Source organism: Dipodomys spectabilis, unplaced genomic scaffold (assembly GCF_019054845.1).
Source record: "Dipodomys spectabilis isolate Male_0828 unplaced genomic scaffold, ASM1905484v1 ptg000017l, whole genome shotgun sequence".
NCBI classification, from domain to species: Eukaryota; Metazoa; Chordata; class Mammalia; order Rodentia; family Heteromyidae; genus Dipodomys; species Dipodomys spectabilis.
The window spans coordinates 15,916,391-15,938,268 of record NW_024870694.1 but is presented as its reverse complement, the minus strand read 5'-3'; the positions used below and the strand labels follow the sequence as shown (position 1 = coordinate 15,938,268).

Genomic DNA, 21,878 nt, shown 5'->3' with positions numbered 1-21,878 from the left:
ACCATTTGAACCATATGTCTAGGTCTAGTTTTTGCTGAATGCTTTTGAAATAGGATTTCCCTTCCTCTCTGAGCACATGTATGATTTCTGTTCTTGGCTGGGATGTCTAATATAGTATCCATCTTTTTGAGAAAGAATCTTTCCTATGTGGGCTGGGCAGGCTTTGAACTACAATTCTATTCTCAGCTTCCCAAGTAGCTATTATGACAGGGATATGCCACTGGTCCTTAGCAAGATCTGCTTTCTTTAATAAATATTTCATTTTAAACATAAATTTTAAGCTGATCCCCAGTGCTCATGCCTATAATTGTAGCTACTCAGAAGGCTGAGATCTGAGGATCATGGTTCTTAGCCAGCTCAGACAAAGAAATTCATGAAATTCATATTTCTAATTAAAAAACAAAATGCCAGAAGTAGAGCCATGGCTCAAGTGGTAGAGTACTAGCCTTGAGCACAAAAGCTCAGGGATAGTGCCCAGGCTCTGAGTTCAAGCCTTAGGACTGTCAAAACAACAATAACAACAACAACAAAACCAAATGATAAAAACCAATCAATTTCAGGGTCAAATATAGCTCAGTGAATTTTTTTTCTAATTTTCCCAAGGGGCAGTTTATTGGGCAGCAACTAAGAAATCAGCTATTGGACTTGGCCACATGATCTTTACTAGCTATACATCAGACAAGAGCCTCATATCTAAAATATACTTAGAGTTCAAAACTTAAACCCCACCAAAAATGAATCCTCAAAAAAACAACAGCCCCATAAATAAGTGGGCTAAAGACTTAAAGAGACACTTCTCTGAAGAAGAAATAAGAATGGCCAATAGCCACATGAAGAAATGTTCAACATCCCTAAAAGAAATGTAAATCAAAACTGCATTGCTTCCACCTCACCCCAGTAAAAATGGCCATTATCAAGAAAGCTAATAATAACGGATGCTGGTAGGGATGTGGCCAAAAAGGAATGTTACTACACTGTTGGTGGGGATGTAAACTTTTTCAACCACTCTGGAAAGCAGTTTGGATTTTCCTCAAAAGTTTAAACATAAAGCTCCCTTATGACCCAACAATCCCACTAATGGGCATTTATACCCAGATGGCCACAAAGAAGGTCATACTAAAGCTACCAGCATAACCATGTTCATTGCAGCATTATTTATCATGGCTAAAATATGGAATAAGCCCACATGCCCTTCAGTGGATAAATGGAAGAAAAGATTATATATACACAAGAAAAGGTATGATATATACACAATGGAATTATAGGCTTCCATCAGAGAGAATAGCATTGCACAATTTGTAAGGAAATGGAAAGACTTGAAAAAAAATTATATTAAGCAAATAAGCCAGACCCAAAGAAACTGCTTAGTCTCCCTCATTTGTAATAACTCGAATAATTGTCCAAGATATTTTTAGCAGAGGATCACAATAGTTCAATAGCTATGTGCATATGACCATATTAAATGATGCTTATTGAAATGAACTAGAGTACAAGTATACTGCTTGCAGTTACTTCTTTTTCCTTTTCTTTTTCTTTTTCTCCTTTGGTTTATTCCCTGTTGCCACTGTTTTTGATTTCTGTGTCCTCTGTCTTGTATATAAGTTTATCTGATTTGGGGAAGGGAATGTCCACCACAGAAATGGTGGGATAAAGGGTGAACCAGTGCAGCAGTGATACTCACTAGACACTATACTGGAAATAAACTTTACAGCTTTGGGGGAAAGGAAGGAGGGGGAGTGGGTGAAACTGAGGAAGGTGGCAACACTGTTCAAAAAGAAATGTACTCATTACCTTACTTATGTAACTGTACCCCCTCTGTACAATAAAAGAAAATGTTAAAAAAAATATATGAGTCAGTGGTAGAGCACTTGCTTAGTATGTATGAGGCCCCGAGTTTAATCCATAGCATTAAATATAAATTTGAGGTCTTGACCAGACCTCAAGAAAGGTGTGTTTATTCCAAGTCATGACAGAAGAGCTTACAGCACATAGAGCAAATCAAGTGTATTGGTAGCAAGTGGTGTTATCAGGATCTGGATAGAACATTGGTCATTTTGGATACAGATCTTTCCTGCAGAAAGGAAATCAACTTATAAGCCAAATATGAAGAAGTCATTTGTCATGATTGAGTACATTTTTGATAAGGATTTAGGATTCCTACATTATTGTCTCCTATCATAGTCCAATTTCCTTTTATTGCCCTAAACTTAGAGGCTAACTTGTCATGCTAGAGTTGATGTGCTATTCTTACCATAAAACTACCCTTTATATGACTTTTTAGATGTTGTCTCATTGTTTCTCATTTGTGTGTGTGTATGTGTGTGTGTGTGCACGCACACACGCGTGTGTGTGCACCTGTGCCTGTACTTGTGTGTGTGTGTGTGTGTGTGTGTGTGTGTGTGTGTGTGTGTCCTGGAGTTTAAAGTCAAGACCTAGGTGCTGTCCCTGAGCTTTATTGCTCAAGGCTATATCACTTGATCCAAGCTCTACTTCTGGCTTTTTTGTAGTGAATGGGAGGGAAAGCCTCATGAATTTTTTTGCCTGTCCTGGATTCAAACTTCAATTGTCAGATTTTAGTCTCCTGAGTAGCTAGGTGTACAGGCATGAGCCACCAGCTCCTAGCTTTGTTTCTATGTTTTGTAGGTTAACCTTGAAAATTCTCCCGCACTCTTGTGCCTCTTTGTCTGAAGTAGCTTGCTTTCACTATCCACTGATACCTAATCTTCCATTCCTCACTTAACTTACAAGTGGTGTCTTCCATCTTTTATAAGACTATAACCAAGAATTCAACAATCTTTCTCAGAGACAGAGGTTATCTTTTGCTAACACCTTAGAAAACTGTCCGAGTCACTAAAATTTAACTGATTTTACAGAAAAAAACTTGAGGAAAATTTCTGGTACCCTTGGAATACTGGCCATTGGCCACGGGTGGAAATACATGCGTTTAAATGTTATGATCAGTTCTTTTATTTCTGGGCTACAATACTAAGGAGAGAAACTTGGTGTTCACAAAACAGTAGCAGAGCGATGGGGCACTTTTTTTCTATCCTTTCGTCTTACCCTGTTTATTTCTAAAGTATAAAAGTTTGGCTATATGATGTCTAAATCCCTTAAAGATGTAAAATTTTAGTTCAGTCTTTACTAGTGCTGAGAAATACTGCTCATAATATTCATCTCTTCAAGCCAGTCCTTCTTGCTATTTTCCCATCTTTTATCTTGGATTTCTACATTTCCTCAAAGAGCCAAGATCAGAGCCCCATCTCTCTTCCCTGCTTTTCTTCCTGGAGCACAAGAAGTGAAAATGGAAATATCACTATGGGTGTGTGCATAGAACCAGGAAATAATTTAAACAGAATTTATGAGTGGATGCTTAACTGAATCCTGTTTAATATTCACTTGAGTAACTAACTACTCATTACTCAATACAGAAGAGTAATGGCTTAAAAAACCTGAATGATCCTATCATTGTAAAAGAAATTCAGTTAAAAAAAAAACAGTTGTTTTTATATTAATGTTTATTTGATTTTTTTAAATAAAAGGAATCCTACATTTCTCCTAAGAACATAAGCCAGCCCCAACTGGGTTAGTATCCTCAATGGCCAGGGGTCAATTAGGAAGTTGGTGTTTTATAGGTTTAAATGTAAATGTTAGTCTCATATGGGTAGAGTTTAACTCTAATTAACCTGCAGGTTGGTTTTTAAAGAAGCAAGGGTGTAGCATTCAGCATTGTACAAAGGCATCCTGTGCCATTGTTTGCTAAAGGTCAGAGGGTAAATGCTGTTGTGACATTTGGGTGGACTGGGCACACTTCTTAGGGAGAATGAGCCAGAGAAGAGGAGTTGATGTTGATCTTTAGTGATAGCAAAAAAAAAAGGCAGTCCTCGGAATTCTAGGTTATCTTTTCTGCATATTTTAATTCACATAATTTTCTACTTTTAATGCAAGGGGTTAGAAAAATGAGAGGAAATAAGGAATAACCTAGCCCATACTTTTCCAGCCAGGGAATTTAAGTCATAAAGGCTCTGGTATCCCAAGGTTGCCTTTAGTATGAGAAAGATGCAAACAATTCAAGCCTACCTCAGTCTTATTCCAACATTCCTTTCCTGCTCCATCTTCTATCTTTCATGTCTTACTTGGCTCACTAACTCTACTGTCTGATTCTGAGTCGTTTTATGTCGGTCTTTTGGCCAGTACTACTACTTTAATTTGAGAAAGTCTTCTTTTCTTCCCCTTCTTTCCAAGTTTTGTTCTCAATCCTAAAGGTTTAACATCCATTATCTCTATGAAGATTTCATCAGTCTACCTACTTTAATTTTCCAAAGAACTTGCAACTTAGTACTTGTTAGGTTTTTAAGAAGCTGCTGAGTAAGAACACCATGCACATTGTATTCAGGAAAGGGGTAGGTTTATTCATCGTTCCAGCTGGCACCAGGCCAGGTTGACACTCCACGAGGCTGGCCAAAGAGAGCGTCTGGCCTTGGGCTAGGCCTTATCTAGGGTAGGGGTGGAGAAAAGTGTGGCCACATCAAATCCAGATGTGACCTCAGTGGATGCAGATGTGACCTATTCCAGGTGTGCCAGTTGTCTAGGCAATGCAGCTACTGGACAGAGACTTGGCTGCAAGGAGGGCGGAGTCTGCTCATCATCAAGGAGCGGACCTTACATTCCAGCCTTTTAATAATCATGAAATAGGGTGCAGATTCTCTCTGGCTACTTCCTGCTGACAAGGGGCATTGACATTAGGGATAAAAGGCCGGAATGTGGTCCTCTCCCAGAGAAGGCAGCAGCCAGCAGTACCTGTCCCTTGGTAGGTGTGAATCCTTAGATGAAGTCTGGAGGAGGCAAGTCTCTTGGATGAAGTCTGGAGAAGTCTCAGGAGGCATTGAGGGGCTGGACAAAAAACAACAATACTAGAGAGCAAACAAATAGCAAGAGGAAGGGCTTAGAGCTGAAAACTTAAAATTGGATGACTTGGCTAGAATGGCTAGTTCTTATCTCCTTACAGTATTTAACATCAATTTTATCCATTTCACACATATTTTAACCTGACTTCATAAACATATTACTGTGTATAGTATATAAATATATATATAGTATTTCTTAAACATATATATTCCTTTCTCACTACATACTGAAACTTATTCTTTTTTTAAGTCTATTTATGGGATAATGTGCAATAAAATAATACAGATAATGTTTGGAATAAAATGTATGTTTGCAAGAAATAAAGTGGTGTCAGATGGTCTGCAATACATCATCTAGCCTTAACATCTTATCAAATGGGTCTATTGTTGATGACATAATCAAAACAATTATTGGATACTATAGTCTTCATAAGTTTGGCTTTCATTTTTTGGTCTAGATTTTCAATTGCTTAAGGGACAAATTGTCAAATTTGATAATTTTCCAAATTAGGTGAACCCAGAAGCCTTTTTGACTTGGACTAAAATAGTGAGATCAAAAGGAATTTTGGTATGTTTGGGGACAATGAGCAGCTATTTACCATGACTAAGAATATATGATAGTAGCTAGATGAAATGATGAAATGGACCTTTTTAATATTTCATTTTGTATTGTTACTATAGAGTGTATATACAGAGGGGTTACAGTTACATAAGATAGGTAATTCTTTTTTGGACAGTGTTACTACCTTCCCTCATTCTCTCCCAGAAAAACTGGCCTCTTGAAGAATGAGTTAGGAAGCTGGACATATCTTTAAAAAAAATTATTGTATTGTGAAGATGCTGAACAGGTCTTTTAAAGCAATGCTCAGACTGAAGCCCCAGTAACTAACTTTGGCCACAATCCTACAAATCCAAGACATAGCACTTACACTCTAATCAGTGACAGATTCCCTGTGGTAGAACATATGTGTGTTTTAAAGTACATGTCAGTCTTTTCTGGGAATTATTTATATTTCTTAGGTGCTTCACTCCTCTAGTGAGTTTTAAAAATCTCTTTCTCACAGAGTTGACCAGTTAATGATCTGTACAGATAATATTTCCTGACAAAATCAAACCAGCGGCCTTCAGAGGCCAGAAGATCTGGCTCAACAACCTGGTCACAGAGGCACACCTACTTGGTTGCACCACTTTTTAATCAAGTTGTGAATCACGATTGGGAAACTAGAGTTAAGTCCATTTATTGTGTGTATATCAGTAGGAAGCTCCAGAGAACCGTATTTAGGGAAAACTACTGGTACGGGGGAAAGAGTCATCTGTGCTACAAAACCTCTCATCTTCCCTCACAGAGCAGGCATACACAAAAAGTTTCTTTCCTCAGAGACTACATTTCCTCCACCCTGTTGGTGCATGTGCAAAGATCTCCTTGTGAGGAGCAACTTGTGCTGTGTACTCAGAGTACATGGTTTGGAGACAACAGACTTGAGTTTCCAGTACTAGCTTGGATGTGTGAACTTCATTATCATATTTAACCCCTCTGTAAGCTGTTGTCTTTATCTGAGAATTAGGGATGATTAGATCATGCCTACTTCACAGACTGCTAGGAGGAGGAACAAAACTAGGAAGATTTTGTGTAGCAAAACATTGTTTGAATGCTGACTTTGCATACTCTCAAAGCTTCAGGAACCATAGAGCAAAATCTGGGCAGAACTGTTTCTGTGAGGTTCCTATTTTACTGTGATTCATGAAAACATGATTAAAAGGCAATGAGATGAGATCTACAATAATAGAGACATTGCTTTTGGAGAGCAACTGGCTGCCAAGAAAATCTAAGAATGACAAAGCAAAACCAAAAAGAGGGAGGTGGGGGGGGGCAGAGAGAAAGAGAGAGAAAACATCTAAGCTAACTAAGCACTTATCAGACACTCAAAAAGTACCAGTAGAAAAGGAGATAATGTGTGCTATGTTTGTATTAATGCATTTGAGTTTGCCTCTCAGGGGAAAAAAAAAGAGGTACTGTCATTTTCAAAGCTACAAAATGGCAAAATCAAAACATACAATATATACACTGGTGCTTTTAGTATACATCGCCAAATTATTGACTTCTTTTGGGAAAGTTAATGTGGCTTTTGTTGTTGTTCATAGGGCTTGAACTCATGGCCGAGGCAGTGTCCCTAAGCTCTTTTTGCTGGTTTTCTGGTAGTTAATTGGAGATTAGAGACTTTCCTGTCCAGGCTGGCTTTGAAACATGATTCTCAGAATAGCTAGGATGAGAGGCATGAGTCACTAGTGCCCAGCATGGAGCACTGTCTATAGACATACTCAACCACACCAGATACCTTAATGAGGATCTTAATTTAAAGCTGGCCTGGGCAAATAAATCTGAAAGACTCTTCAATTAGCAAAAAGCTGGAAGTAGAATGTGGCATAAGTAGTAGACTGTCAGCTTTGAGTGAAAGAGCTAAGTAAGAGCTTGTTGCTCTGAGCTCAAACCTCTGTACTAGTACATATACATGCATATACACTCCAATAATAATAATAATAATAACAGTAGTAATATCCAAGTCTCTGCTCAGCAGAAATAGAGTATTAGAATTGACCATGAGAAACTTTCCAACACTTTTTCATACAGTTTTAAGTTAATATTTATCTATTATTTAAGCACTGAAAACAGTACAAAATTACTTCCTAATTTTACATTATGGATCCTTTCTCTTTTTTTCTTTGATAATTCCATACATTTCTCTCTCTCCTGTACTCTGGGACTGTAGAATAAAAATAACAGTAGGAAGTCAATTACTTCGGGGTTAATTTTTTGGACCAGGGTGAGACAGATCATGCTAGCTGATGATCTTTATGCCTGAGAAAAGAAGCCATTGCAAACTTTGTCATCAGTTCTTAAAAGCACTGTAGTTGGTTGTGCCTGAAGTGGCTTCAAAACTTTGTTGGCAGGCTGGGAAGGTGGCTCAGTGGTAGAGCGCTTGCCTTGCATGCATGAGGCCCTGGGTTCAATTCCTCAGCACCACATAATAAGGAAAAAAAGCCAGAAGTGGTGCTGTGGCTCAATTGGTAGAGCGCTAGCCTTGAGCTGAAGAGCCGGGGGACAGTGCCCAGGCCTAGAGTTCAAGCCCCACGAACAGAACCAAAAAAAGAAAAAAAAAACTTTGTTGGCACGTCAGTAGCCCTAGGTCTAGGCAGAGTGTCAAGTTTTTACTGGATCATCTCAAGTCTTTAATAATGTAGTTTTTCCTTGTAAAGACCTGATTTCTGCCACAGAAATCAGTATCAAAGCCTTTGCATCAGAAGGAAGTGGCAACTCTTAGAAGTATATAGAGAATCAGAGAATGTCAGGCCAGGGAAGGCTTTAGAAATGCTGCAGGATTTGATCGATCTTTTGTTGTAGAGAGTTAGGACACAGGGTAGAAAGCAATGTCCAGAGCAGACAGTAAGTCATGAAATAGGTAAAGTGAAACTTTAAAAACTTATAAACCATTATTATAGATAGCTTATTTGAAGACTTAGCATCTAGAAGCAGTGCCATTCTGAAGAGTGGAACAGGGCACGCATTTAGTTCATTCCCCAGGGTGTATGGTGTTGAGCTGGTATGCATGCTGGCCAGAAGAAGCACAGATGCAATTATTGAATTTTACACAGACTTCTCCGTCTGTGTTTTTGAATCAGAAGCCACAAGTGTACACATAGCTACAACTGAAAATGCATACCTTTAGGAATTGAAAAGAGAGAAGGATGTTGAAGCTCTTAGAGTAAAATGTAATTCTCCCCTCTGGAGATCAAAAGTAAATTCAGCTTCTTCTTATGTTGTCTAGGGATCATTCTCTTCCCTTAAATGGTAGAGAAGATCTGTATTAGAAAGTAAGAACAAAAACTGAAGTAATTCAAAGTACAGAGTGTGGGAAGAAAGAGGTCTGTCCTGTTGAGGAGAGAAAAAAAAATGAAGAATAAAAATGAAGCCAAAAAGTCACCAGGTTGAAATACTTTATAGAAGTCAAGTGTTCTGTGAAACCAACTATCTTTGGGGAGAAATTTCCATGACAGGCAGATATCTAAGCTGTCTGTCTTCATCAGAAAGTAGACAAATACAAATTCCTTAAAGGCTGGAATCACAGTTATATTGTATGCAAATATATTACAACATTGGGTCTAATTGGCAAACTGAAAGAAACAGAGGGACAGCTAGGGGAAATGCTATGCTTCAGTTTACTGGAAGGAGGCAGGACTTATTACTAAGTCCATGACTCTTCAGACAACGCCCTTTCATGCATCATCCTTACAGGCAAGTAGAATTGCCTTTTCTATAATTTTAGGTAAATTATTGAAATCTAGAATTGCATGGGAAATAGCCCAGTCTGGACTCAGAAGGAAAGGTGATGTGTTGTGTAATTACTGTGAGCTAACACTTTTTCATTATCTACTCAGTAAAAGAAACTAACTTAAAATCAAATAAATGAGATTTTTTTTCACTGCTCTTCACCCTCTCTCTTGTTGGCAGTTGAATGCATCATGTGTAATCAATGGGAATGGAGATGAATGAGCCTGTTATGTTTTGTTTTGTTTTTTTTTTGTTTTTGGTCGGTTGTGGGGCTTGAACTCTAGGCCTGGGCACTGTCCCTGAGCTCTTCCGCTCAAAGGTAGCACTCTACCACTTGGGTCACAGAGCCACTTCTGGCCTTTTCAAACCCAGGGCCTCATATATGCAAGGCAAGCACTCTACAACTAAGCTACCTTCCCAAACCCAGAATGAAGCTGTTTAATGAGTAAAATAAAATAGCAATTTACTAGACATTTGTGGCTCATGCCCGTAATCCTAACTACTTAGGAGAATGAGATATGAGTGTCACGGTTTGAAGTCAGCATGGGCAGAAAAGTCTATGAGATTCTTACCACCATTTAACCAACAAAAAGCCAGAAATAAAGGAGTGACATTGTCAAAAAGAAATGTACTCATTACCTGACTTGTGAAGCTGTAACCCCTCTGTATATTACCTTTATAATAACAATAAAAACATATATTACAAAAAGCCAAACATAGAGCTGTGGCTCAAGCCTTGAGCATAAAAGTTCAGGGATAGGACCCAGCCCTGAATTCAAGCCCCAGGACTGACACCAAAGAAATAAATACCATGGAGGAAGAACATACAAGAGAAACAAAAGAATCACATAGTACATTTTAGATACATTAAAAACAATAGCAAGAAAAGAAAAACAAATTGTGTCCCTATCTTGGGGTTCATTTCACTTAGCATCATCTTATATGGTCATATGTACATAGCTTTTGACCTTTTCTGCTTGTGCTCAACTTATGCTAGTTATTGGAAATAAGGGAAACCATGGGACCTATGTTTCTTTGTGCCTGGTTTATCTCACTTAATATAATTATTTCTAAGTCTTTCCATTTCCTAACAAATGGGGTAATGTCATTCTTTCTGATGGAGGCATAGAATTCCATTATATGTGTGTGTACATATATATATATATATATACATATATATATATATGTATATATATATATATATATCACATTTTCTTGATCCATTCATCTACTGAGGGGCATCTGCGTTGGTTCCACATATTAGCTATTGTAAATAATGCTGCAATAAACATAGTTGTGCTGGTAGCTTTAAAACTTGGTGGGGGGAGGGGGAAGTTGGGGAAGTGAGGAGGGAAGGGATGGTAGGGGAAAAACAAAGGAGGAGGTAACAATGCTCAATAGGAAATGTAGTCATTACTTTACTCATGTAACTGTAACCCATCTGTACAGTATTTTTACAATAAAAACCATAAAAAAGAAAAAATAAAATAAGATAGCAATTTGACAAATCTAGCTTCTTCTTAAGTTTTTATAGCAAAATGTTTGAAAGAATTTTAAATAATATGAGGTGGTCGTAAGGGGAACACTGTTCTATTTTCTTGATCAGTTTCATCCAGCTTCGTGTCACTGTAAGAAAATACCTCAAAAATAAAAACTTAGAGGAGAAAATATTCATTTTGGCTCATGGTTTTAGAGGATTTTTGTTCTGCCTCTCATTGCTTGAGGCTTGTTGTCAATCGTGGGTTGCTTTGGTCATGTTGTCAGGCAATAATTCATTATGGTAGGCTGTGTAGTACATGCACTATGATGGGTTGTCTTGGTACTATGGTCTGGCAATATACCATCACACAGAAGAGGAAAGCTGAACATGTAGTATAGCTACGAATCTGGGTGTCAATATACCTTTCAAGGACATTCCCCAGTGATACTTTCTCCATTGAATCCCCATTGCTAAATGTCCACCACTTCTCAGTAGCTTCATCAACTGGGGATGGAGCCCTCAATAATGGAACTCTTGGAGCATATTTAAGATCCAAATCATAAAATTGTCAGCCCTATACTAATATGATGTCTTGAAATCAATGTACAGGCATCTGTTAGCCTTAGAATATCATTTAAATTGAATAACTAGCTTATATTAGTGCATTCTAATTAAGCATACTTTTCTGGTCTTCAGTATAGTATTAAAAACTGTGATATAAAATGAATTCCCAATTAATGGGAAATGATTAATTCAGTAGTACTGTAATAACAATTTAAAGTTAAAATGATTTTTAAAGTATTTTTAATTATATGTATATTCACAAGTTAATTTTATTAAATTGGTGAATGCATGGGTATATGCAGGTACATTATATATTAAAATATGTTTTTAAATTGATAATATTATATATGTATAAGTTATATACATATGTATAAGTATATACATATTCTTTTTACATACTTGGGTATAATATACCAAAAATTTAACAGTGGTTACTTGTAAATTCTGGGTTACTTGAGTTTTTTCTATATTTTCTATATTTTCCTTGTATTTTCCTTTTCCTTATATATGGAAATATATACTAAAAATGAAACTAACATGAAAATATTTGGTAGATTTGTCAAAGCGTTAATTATTTTTTTTTAAGTCGGTCATTGGGCTAGAACTCTGGGCCTGGTTGTTGCCCCTCAGCTCTGCAGCTCAAGGTTAGTGTTTTACCACTTGAGCCACAATTCCACTTCCAGATAAGAGTCTCATGGACTTGCCTGCCCGGGCTGGCTTTGAACCACCATCTTCAGATCTCAGCCTCCTGAGTAGCTAGGATTACAGGTGTGAGCCATCAGCGCCCAGCTAATATTTTTATTAATAAGGAATTTATTACTAATCCAATGTGAGAAGGCAGAGGGAAAAATATTAAAAATGAATTTAGGACATGAATACATCATTTAAAGAACAAATTAAAAGGGGGTAATAGATACACTACTAGTAGGTTGGGCTAGGTGGCACAACTCTATAATCCTAGCTACTGCAGAGGTGGAGTTTGAGAAGACTATGGTTTGAGACCAGCATGAGCAAAATAGTAGGAAGAACTCCAACTCAATAAACAATAAGGAACAGCTGGAAATTATCATGTATATCTGTGAGCCCAATTATTGACAAGCATAAGAAGGAATATGAGACTCTATCTGAAACAAAAAGGCAAATAAGGGCTGAGAGTATGATTCAAGTGCTAGAGCACCAACCTAGTAAGCAAGAATCCCAAATAAACAACAACAAAATCCTCAGACGAAAGAATGAATATTGAAATGAGATTTGTTTTTCATCTTTTAAGTTGCAAAGAGATGAGCCTGAAGGCTGTGGTAGTTATCCTTATACAATATGTATTTTGGTGCAATCTTTTCGGACAATATGTTGACATCATATCTATTTAACATTTTAAATTATAGCGTTTGGCCTAGTACTTTTCATTGTATGGATACTTGGCAAGAGAAATGGTCAGAATACTACGATAACTAGCAAGACTATATTAAACATGCTTTTAACTTTACTGGTATGAATATGCAGGATGATGCCAGTAGGAACTTTAGCAATAATTTTGAGTGTTATGCTTAGAATTGGCATTCTTGCAGTTTGGATTTTATTATTAATTTTTGCTTCTAATTATTGTATTTTTAATAAAAATATTTTCAGTGCACAATGCAAAAGACTATGAAGAAAGGTGATTTTTATCTCAGTTCTTCATCTATTGGGTTGAACTGTTTGTGAAGCCCTTTAGTAGTAAGGCAATCTTTAAATCCAGGGAAGTAGTTAAAAAATACTGTTATTATTATAATCACAGAGTGGACTGTCTGGCAAATGAGCTGTAGGGCTGCTGTGGACATGACACTGAGTGAGGGATAAATATGGGGTAAGGGGAGGAGAAATGGAGATGCAATTTAATCATAACAGTAGAGGTTTTGTGTAAATTTGGGAGCTAAAATATATGGGTTCTGACCTTGATTCCATCATTTAGCATCTGTCTGCACTAAAGCAATGATCAGATGCCTACATCATAAATTTTCATGAGGATTAAATGAATATACTATATGTAACATACTCTGAAAAGGATTAGACATAAAGAATCTAAACCCTGTTTAATATTTTACTTTATTTATTTAGCTGGTACTAGGGCATGTACTCAGGCCCTGGTCACTGACCCTTACCTTTTCACTGAAGGCTAAAGCTCAACTCTTCTTCTGGCTTTTTGGTGTTTAAATGACAATCAATAGTCTCACAGACTTTTTTCTATGGGCTGGCTTCTAACTCTAATCCTCAGATCTCAGCCTCCTAAGTAGCTAGGATTACAAGTGTCAGACAAAGATATCTGGCATTAATTTTTCTTTTTATAACAAATTTTATTTTATTTTTTGTAAACATACTGCACAAAGAGGTTATAGTTACATCAGTAAGGTGATGAGTATGTTTCTTGTCAGGCATTGTTACCTCCTCTGTTGTTTTTCTCCCACTATCCCTTTTCCTTCCCCTCCTCCCTCTCCCCCCCCCCCTCCTCCATCTCCCCTCACCACCACCTTGGCAAAATTGTAAGGTTCATTTCCAACATACTATTTTTATGTGAATATTTACACCAGTACTTTTTTAAAAAATTTTTTTGAATACAACTGTAGGATTTAGAATGGGATTAATTTTCCCTTCTATGCTTACAAAGATTCCCCATTTTTCAACAGAGCTGGTGACCTTAAAATGGATAGGTTTTATATCTTGCTTTGGAATGTGGCCTTTAAAGAAAAATTTGATTGGGTGGATGCCTTAATTTAGTGGCCTTCTGACTTCTAAAAATGCTTGCTTGTTTCACCTATGTGAGGAAGAGGTGGAAGCAAAACACTTAACTCAGGAGTGATTAGAGCTTCACAAGTTACTCAGTGTTCTATGTGGATCATCCTTTAATTTAAGGTTAGCTGATGTTGAAAAAGATCTAATTGATTTTGTTCTGGAACAGCGTGGAAAGTCCCAGCATTTCTTAGCTTTCACACATAATCTGAAAACCTCAGTCTTTTTTTTTTTTTTTTTTCGGTTTCTCTATTACAGGTTTACCTTGTTGGCAGCTTCCCTTTTGAAAAATAATTGCTAAGCATATTAAATACTGAGCTTGGATTGAGAGTATGATTATTTTTTTTCAATTTTAATTAAGTGCTATGCTTTGATTCAGAGAGGAAAGGCATCTCTTCAAAATAAGTACCTCATAAACTTTTGGAATGAATCCACTGTTCAAATTTCATAAAGAATAAAACCAATTTACTTGAATTTATATTCCTTGAGATTTTAGACACTAGATATGATATGGACAGAAACATACTCTGACTTATAAAATTGGATGGAAAAGGCAGAATACAACTTTTTGCATTAAAAGGCACAATTTTGTTACTGTATTTACACACATTTGTGGAAAGATTAAGCTTTAACATTGGGGATTGGAGAAATCCTCACAAAAATATTATTAAAAGAATCCCAACACAAATGTCTTAGGTAAAATTATGAATATATACCAAACTGAGGGATGGAGCAGAAGCCAAGTGTCAGCAGCTCATACCTGTAATCCTAGCTACTCAGGAAGACTACTGAGATCTGAGCGTTAAGGTTCAAACCTAGCATAGGCAGAAAAGTATGGGAGACTGCTCTCAAATTAACCAGCAAAAAATGTAGAGGTGTGGTTCAAGTGGTAGAGTACCAGCCTTGAGCACATAAAGCCAAAGGAAACTATAAGACCTTGAGTTCTAGGACCAGTACCAACACAAAATGAAAATAATGAATCAATCAATAAATATGAATAAATAAAATAGATGGAGCAGAAGGACAGAAATGGTTGTGCGGAAACTCATGGAGTAAGTGGAGTGAAATATAAGAAAGATGAAGTAGAGCAGATATCTATCCAGATTGTGAAAGGCTCTGAATACCTATCTAAGAAGTTGGTTGTTCCAGTGGCATCAGGGCCCCCAAAGAGTGACAAGGTCAGGGTTGTTTTTAAGAAATACAGTTGTTGAGAAGCCTCTGGAAGAGGATGAAAGAGGACTAGAGTACTACTGTCTCCAGAGCCATCTAAAGGCTCTTGAAATCATTTAGTATGCTTCTCATTGATTGTCCATGGTCTGTTTGTATCTGCTTGTATGATGATTTTTTAAGCCCATGATGATATAATAAATATCCAAATCGTCCTTGGTAGAAGAGAGGGCTCCTACCCTTGATTGATACATTTAGAATTAGCTACACGCTCTTTCTTAGGGTCTCATCTATTGCTATTAAAAGCAAAAGCAATTTTTATTCCCTTTGATAACTACTTAGTTCCAGCCAAATATACCCAGTCCTTGGCTTTTTTCTAATCTTCTCTTTCAACTCAAAAGAACTAATACTGTAATAAGATACCTCACTATCTCCTTAACTAAGCTTTGCAAAACCTAAACATTTCCCTTCTACACCTATTTTTACCCATAGAATACAGACATAGATTGAAGAGCACAAAATTGTCTCAATTTCTAACTTTCCAGAAGTTTGTAAGTACCATCTTGTTCCTTATTTAAATCTACATGACATGCATAAAGAACATAAAGCAACTGTTTCTTTTTCTTTCTTTTCTTTTTCTTTTTTCTTTTTGTTGTTGTTGGTTATGGGGCTTGAACTCTGGGCCTAGGCGGTCTCCCTCAGTAATTCAGCTCAAGGCTAGTGCTCTACCACTTGAGGAACAGCACCACTTCTGGTTTTCTGGTGGTTTATTGGACATAAGAGTCTCATGGACTTTCCTGCCCAGGCTGCCTTTAAACCTCAATCCTCATATCTCAGCCTCCTGAGTAGCTAGGATTACAGGCCTAAGCCACCAATGCCTAGCAAAACAACTATTTTCTATGTGTAAAGATTTATCTGAATGCTTATTTTTCTCCCACAGTGATATAAAATGAAGCTATTTGATATATTATGACAAGGACAGTGACATTTCAAATTAGAGAAAAAATGTGTTATTCAATACATGATAAATATACTTTTGTTTTTAACAAGCACTTAGAGACATTTTGTTTCTCATAAAAATTCTGGAAAACAAGACTTCTATGTAAAAAGAATATAAATTCTGTTGCTGTGATTTTGAAATATATTAGCAGCTCTTTATAGTGTTGAGATCAAAGGCCTTATCTAAAAGACTTTTCTGAAAACCAACAGATCATACAGTAAAAAATAATATAGCCAGGTGTTGGTGGCTCACACCTGTAATCCTAGCTACTCAGGAGGTTGAGATCTGAGGATCGCAGTTCAAAGCTGGCCTCATCAGAAAAGTCCCTATGAGACTTTTATCACAATTAACCACTCAAAAAACAGAAGTGGTGGGGCTGGGAAGGTGGCTCAGTGGTAGAGCACTTGCCTTGCATGCATGAGGCCCTGGATTCGATTCCTTAGCACCACATAAGCAAAAAAAAAAAAGAAAAAAGCTGGAAGTGGCGCTGTGGCTCAAGAGGTAGAGCGCTAGCCTTGAGCTGAAGAGCTGAGGGACAGCGTCCAGGCCCAGAGTTCAGGCCCCACGACCAGACCCCCCCTAAAAAAACCAAAAAACAGAAGTGGTTCTGTGGCTCAAAAGTGGTTGAGTGCTAGCCTTCAGCAAGATCTCAGGGACAGGGCCCAGGCCCTGAGTTCAAGCCCCATGACAGGAAAACAATAATAATGATAACAATAACAATAATTTGTCCATAGAAAGATTAAAATTCCAGACTGTCATGAAAGTTGGGGAACCAGATAAACAGAAAAGTATTCATAGCACTTACAGGAAGTAAAGCATATTCAGCAAAATTCTAGTTTTTCTGCATAGCATATGTTTTGACCCCACATGTAAAAATTCTTTTTTCCAGAGTTGTGACTTTATAACAGTGATATGCTAATTCAGGGGTGACACTAATCCCTAAGTCTGAGGCCAGTAAGCTTTAAGACATCTGGAGAAATGACTGAGAATACAAAGTTACGAATTTTAAATGGAGTTAGTACCAATTCCTGAGGAATATTAACTTAAGATCTTTAGTTTTGTTCATTTATCTTTAAAAGATGGATAATAATGATTCTTAGATTATTAGGTTGTTGGAAAATTAAAGCACATTACCAAACCCCTGATGTTTACAGCTCAGTGCTATTTTGTAATGAGCATACAGAAGTGTTACTTCTTTGTGACCTCTGCTTAAATAAATGCATGATTCTTACATCAGCTACCTACACTCATTCCAGACTCAAGCATTGTCAGAGGTTCTTTAATTAACTAGCTCTCTTATGGAAATGTTTGTGTTAAGTTCCAATTAATGCTCACTAGTAGCTAGTTTTTCACTTGGAGAATATTATAAAGAAAAAAAAACGCATACCCATGCATTGCTCCATTTTCTCTGTATTATTTAATATCTAAGTACAGATTCCACTGTTTTACTTATACAATATAGACAGGGGCAAATTAAGGGGAACTATCCAAGTAAAGTAAGAGAAATATGACTAATCATCTAAAACATGTCTCTGTATTCTGGGCAAAGGCACAGGTCTTCTCTGTAATAGTCTTTAGAAATCATTTAGTTCTGCAGCTCTCTCATTTCACAAATGAGGAATTGGAATCCAGAGTGGTTAAGTAACTTGCCCTTGGGGCACAGAGCTAGTTAAAGACAGACCTAGAAACACAGTCCCTAACTCCCAGTCCAGGGCTCTTTTCTTCAACTACCCGAAGTTGTTAAGTAGTGCAGTGGACAGACTGTCTTGGATTTTTGTCTAGGATCTGGGAACATATATGCTAGACTGAGAAAATTGTGAGATTCCTTCATACTGTGAATTTGACTTTTCACCCAGAGATCCCACAGGAAATCTATTAACTCTGGAAGACAACATTTGTTTACCTTTTGATTGTATACCATAAAAAACTTGAAATCTTGCCTTTAGATTTAGGGGTCAAATGACTACATTATCCCATTAGTGGACCAAAAGAACTTACCACAGTAATGGTGCAGCTGTATAGCTGTACTCACAGCATCTATTCTAGAGCAGTCCTACCCAGGCATGGTGCATTCAGGACTGCCTGAAAATATCTAAGGATTGGGCTTGCAGCTCTGGAGTATCTAATGTAGTAGAGCTGGGGCCCATCTACATTGGTTCTCCAAAAATACCTTGGGTGATTCCTAGGATTATCCTAGTGTTGAACCACTGTAATAAAACACACAGCTTTAAAGAAGCAATGCTCTGCATTCCATTACCATTAACCTGACAGTATAAAGTTGAAACTCTGTAAAATTGTTATAAATATTTGTGCTATATACTATAAGTTTTTGTTTCTTTGCTTTGTACCCAACATTTACATGGTTCATGGCAGGAGTAAGAGAGGTTGTTCTTGCTAAAATTTACATGAGGAAATAAATGTTTTGTGCAACCTAGGTTTGTGGTGTGGCAATATTATCAGATTCTTGAATATTTGAGATCAACTGTTATGTTAGGGGAGATGGATGTTAATTAACAAAAGCAATATTGCCAATAATTCAATGGCATTAAGATAACTTTTAGTCCAATGACTGTATCATTTTTATATGCATGTATATAGATGCATTTTATAGATACCAAGGTGAAAGGAAAGAGGAAGCAAATGCAAAGTCATAAACATAGTTGCAAACTCAGTTTCTGAAATTGATATAATAATCTATTCTGACTTCTAATTTTCTTTTCATCTAACTAGATTCAAGCACTGAGCAATAATGAAAGAATACTTTACTGATTCATATAACCAGCAGGTTGCATTGTACTTTCATTGTGCTGTGATAACCAAAACCAGATTCTACATGACTATTCTTTTGATTATTAGGACTTGAATACAGGGCCTGATTCTCTCACTTGGCTTTTTCACTCAAGAATTGTGTTCTACCATTTGAGCCACACCTCTACTTTCAGATTTTTGCTATTTGAATGAAAATAAGAGTCTCACAGATTTTTCTGCTCCACCTGGTTTTAAACCTTGGTCCTCAGATGTCAGCCTCTTGAGTAGCTAGGATTACAGATATGAGCCACCAGAACCCAGTTTACATGATTATTCTTATGTATTTACACAAATACATGTTTAAGTTAAAAAAAACACTGTCATGCTTCATGAAAAATTCTATTAGTCATTTGAGTGGAGAGAACATGTAAAATAATAGGTTTCATTACCCACTTACAGGAAAAAGTATCTTTCTTTGAGTCTTAATTTTAAAAAAGTGTTTAATAGAGGAAATGCAAAAGAAAATTGAAAAATTTTGTTTTTATTATGCACATATTTCCTAGAATTTCTATTGATTTTATGTATTATAGAAGTTTTGACAAGCTAACAAGACTAATCGCTTATATTATTATGGAAATAAGTTCTGAAAAAAATCAAATGGCTCATGTCATTGAGTGGTTTGAAACCACTAGTATTTATCAGAGGAAAATAGGTGAATACTTTTTAGCCAACAGGCAGTAGGTATGGATTTTTATATCGAGGAAATATAACAGTAGAATTAAGTATATTCCTCTAGTTTGTAACTCAGTATAATCAGTTTTGAAGTCCCAAATGTAGTTGTTTTTTTTTAAGAGCCTTTCCCTGAAGTTTTAGTTTTGTAAAACTTAAAAATAACTTTCTGAAATGCCTTCTGTAAGTGGTAGTAGTGGTATGTGGTAAATTTGTTTGGGGAGATTCTGATTTGTTTTTAGGAGAGAGTTCACTTTCTTATGAAAGAGACAGGTAAAGTTTTACCTGTCTGTCTCTCTCCTTTTTTTTTTCTCCTTTTCTTTTAAAGATTGGTGATAAGGAATTCTAACTACTTAATGAGATGGGAGAGGCTTCACTCCATTGGAGTGGAGGAGTCCAGGTGGAAGTTGATGGATTGGACAGGTAAAGAGAAGAGTCCCGCCCCCTCATGCCTATGGTTGGGTATATATTAGAGAACCTTAAACTATGTACAGAGAGAGAAAGAGAGAGAGGGATTTGAGTTCTGTTATCTTCTTGGTAGATTCCTATTGTAAGGGTCTCAGAGGGGGTGGGGGGGTTGCAAAAATCCTGGAACCAGAAGAGAAGACAACAGCCTTGATCAATCTTACAGCTAACATGTTGTACCTGGAAAACAATGCCCAGACTCAATTTAGTGAGGTAAGGATTCTAGATTTTTAACGTTCTATTTAGAGATGATTTTTCAGTCTTAGTTTTTTAAATAGAAACTTACATATTTGTGGTTCTTGGTTATCCAATGTAATTTTTTTTTTTTTTGCAAATTGTATATAGGAATCTCCTTTACTTAGCGAATGTTTTCTATTTAGTGAATCTGAGATATTCTTTCTGATTCCATTGATTTTGTTTTTAAATTTAAGTGAAAGATAAAATAGTGGGAGAAAAGAGAAAAGTAAAGTCCTGGGTAGCACTATGTATGTAAAGAAATTTAGTATTTTATTTTTAAAAAAAATCACTTTTTATGAAAAATAGACTGCGAAAGCAGATCACATTCTGCTAGCTATACTGGAATAACTCAGTTGATGGGTATTCTTGTATCAGTGAGACAAAGTAGGTGATGTGTCTTTAACTTTTTATCTCAGATCTATATATCCAGATTTCATCCTAAAAACAAATAGAGTTTAGTTTTTCAAAGTAATCAGGAGTTATTTTTTTAAAGAGCCATCTTCGTTTATTACTTATATCAATCCATACACGCATTTAAATTCAGAAGAAACTTTAGTAATGTCTGTATCATCTGGCTGTTTGCTTAAACGTTTACTGTATAATGACAAATAAAGGTATTTCAGGCTATAAATGAATAACTGTTTATGCATGCATCCATGTAAGTGTGCAGGAGGGCATTTCAGATCCTGTTCAAGATCCCAGTGTCGGACTTAGGCAGCCTCAGACTTAACAAATTTGACTTAAGGATTTACAACATTGAGCCAAGGGATAAAGGGAAAGAAAAGTACTGAAGGGACTGTAAGGCTTTGAAGAAGTTTCCTAAAGTTGAGGGAGGTCTGACAACAATATTAGTTTACATTCCTCCAAATAGGGCAGCTGTGTTGACACTAATCAGATGGGGTGGAGGGGGGAGAAGGCTAGTTGTTCAGTGTTTGAGATAAAAATGCTTGCAGGTGAATGCTTGGAAAAATAGGTTAGAGTACTCAAATCAAGCTTCTTGAACGTCAAAACAAAATGCATAGTACTCAGTACAGACCGCAAAAGGAAGCGCCAGCAAAGAGCAACCAAGCAGGGCCGAGGCACTATGGAATGACCATGCTATTGTCTAGACACCTGAACTGTGTAAATATAGCAGGGGAAATATCAAGTTATCTAAAGAAGCAAAAGGAAGTGTCTATTTTCCTTTAAAACACTCATGCAGCCACGCTTGTGTTCAGGAACAGAAACTTGAGTTTCTTGTTTAATATTGAAAGTTAGCTTAAAATCTTAGCAAACTTTTTTTTTTTTTAATGGAGGTCACTTTTTTGATTAGCTTGTGGTTTCTCCTGGAGCCAATTCTGCTCAGTCTGTAAAAGAAATGATTCGTCAGGTCATATATGATTTTATCTATAGTTGTTACTAAGCTATGTTAAATAAGATTTCTAAACAGGGTGCAATCTGACTAAGTATGTTGAAGAATTAAAGAGAAGAACCAAAAGTTGGTTCAGAGAT

General features: G+C 36.7%; 1 protein-coding gene across 8 annotated transcripts in view; it reads left to right on the top strand.

Annotated features, from left to right (window-relative positions):
- Tp63 (tumor protein p63) overlaps positions 1-21,878 on the top strand; it is a 211,521-nt gene that overhangs the window by 95,839 nt on the left and 93,804 nt on the right. For 2 of the 8 annotated variants that reach the window (XM_042669759.1, XM_042669751.1), the window contains exon 1: positions 20,178-20,363. The exons of 4 other annotated variants lie outside the window; for them this stretch is intronic. In XM_042669759.1, coding sequence (XP_042525693.1) covers positions 20,322-20,363 — 42 coding nt within the window. In that variant the 5' untranslated portion in view covers positions 20,178-20,321. Of the gene's footprint in view, positions 1-20,177; positions 20,364-21,878 lie in introns of those variants that run through there. 2 more of the 8 variants (XM_042669708.1, XM_042669716.1) reach the window with 2 other exon arrangements.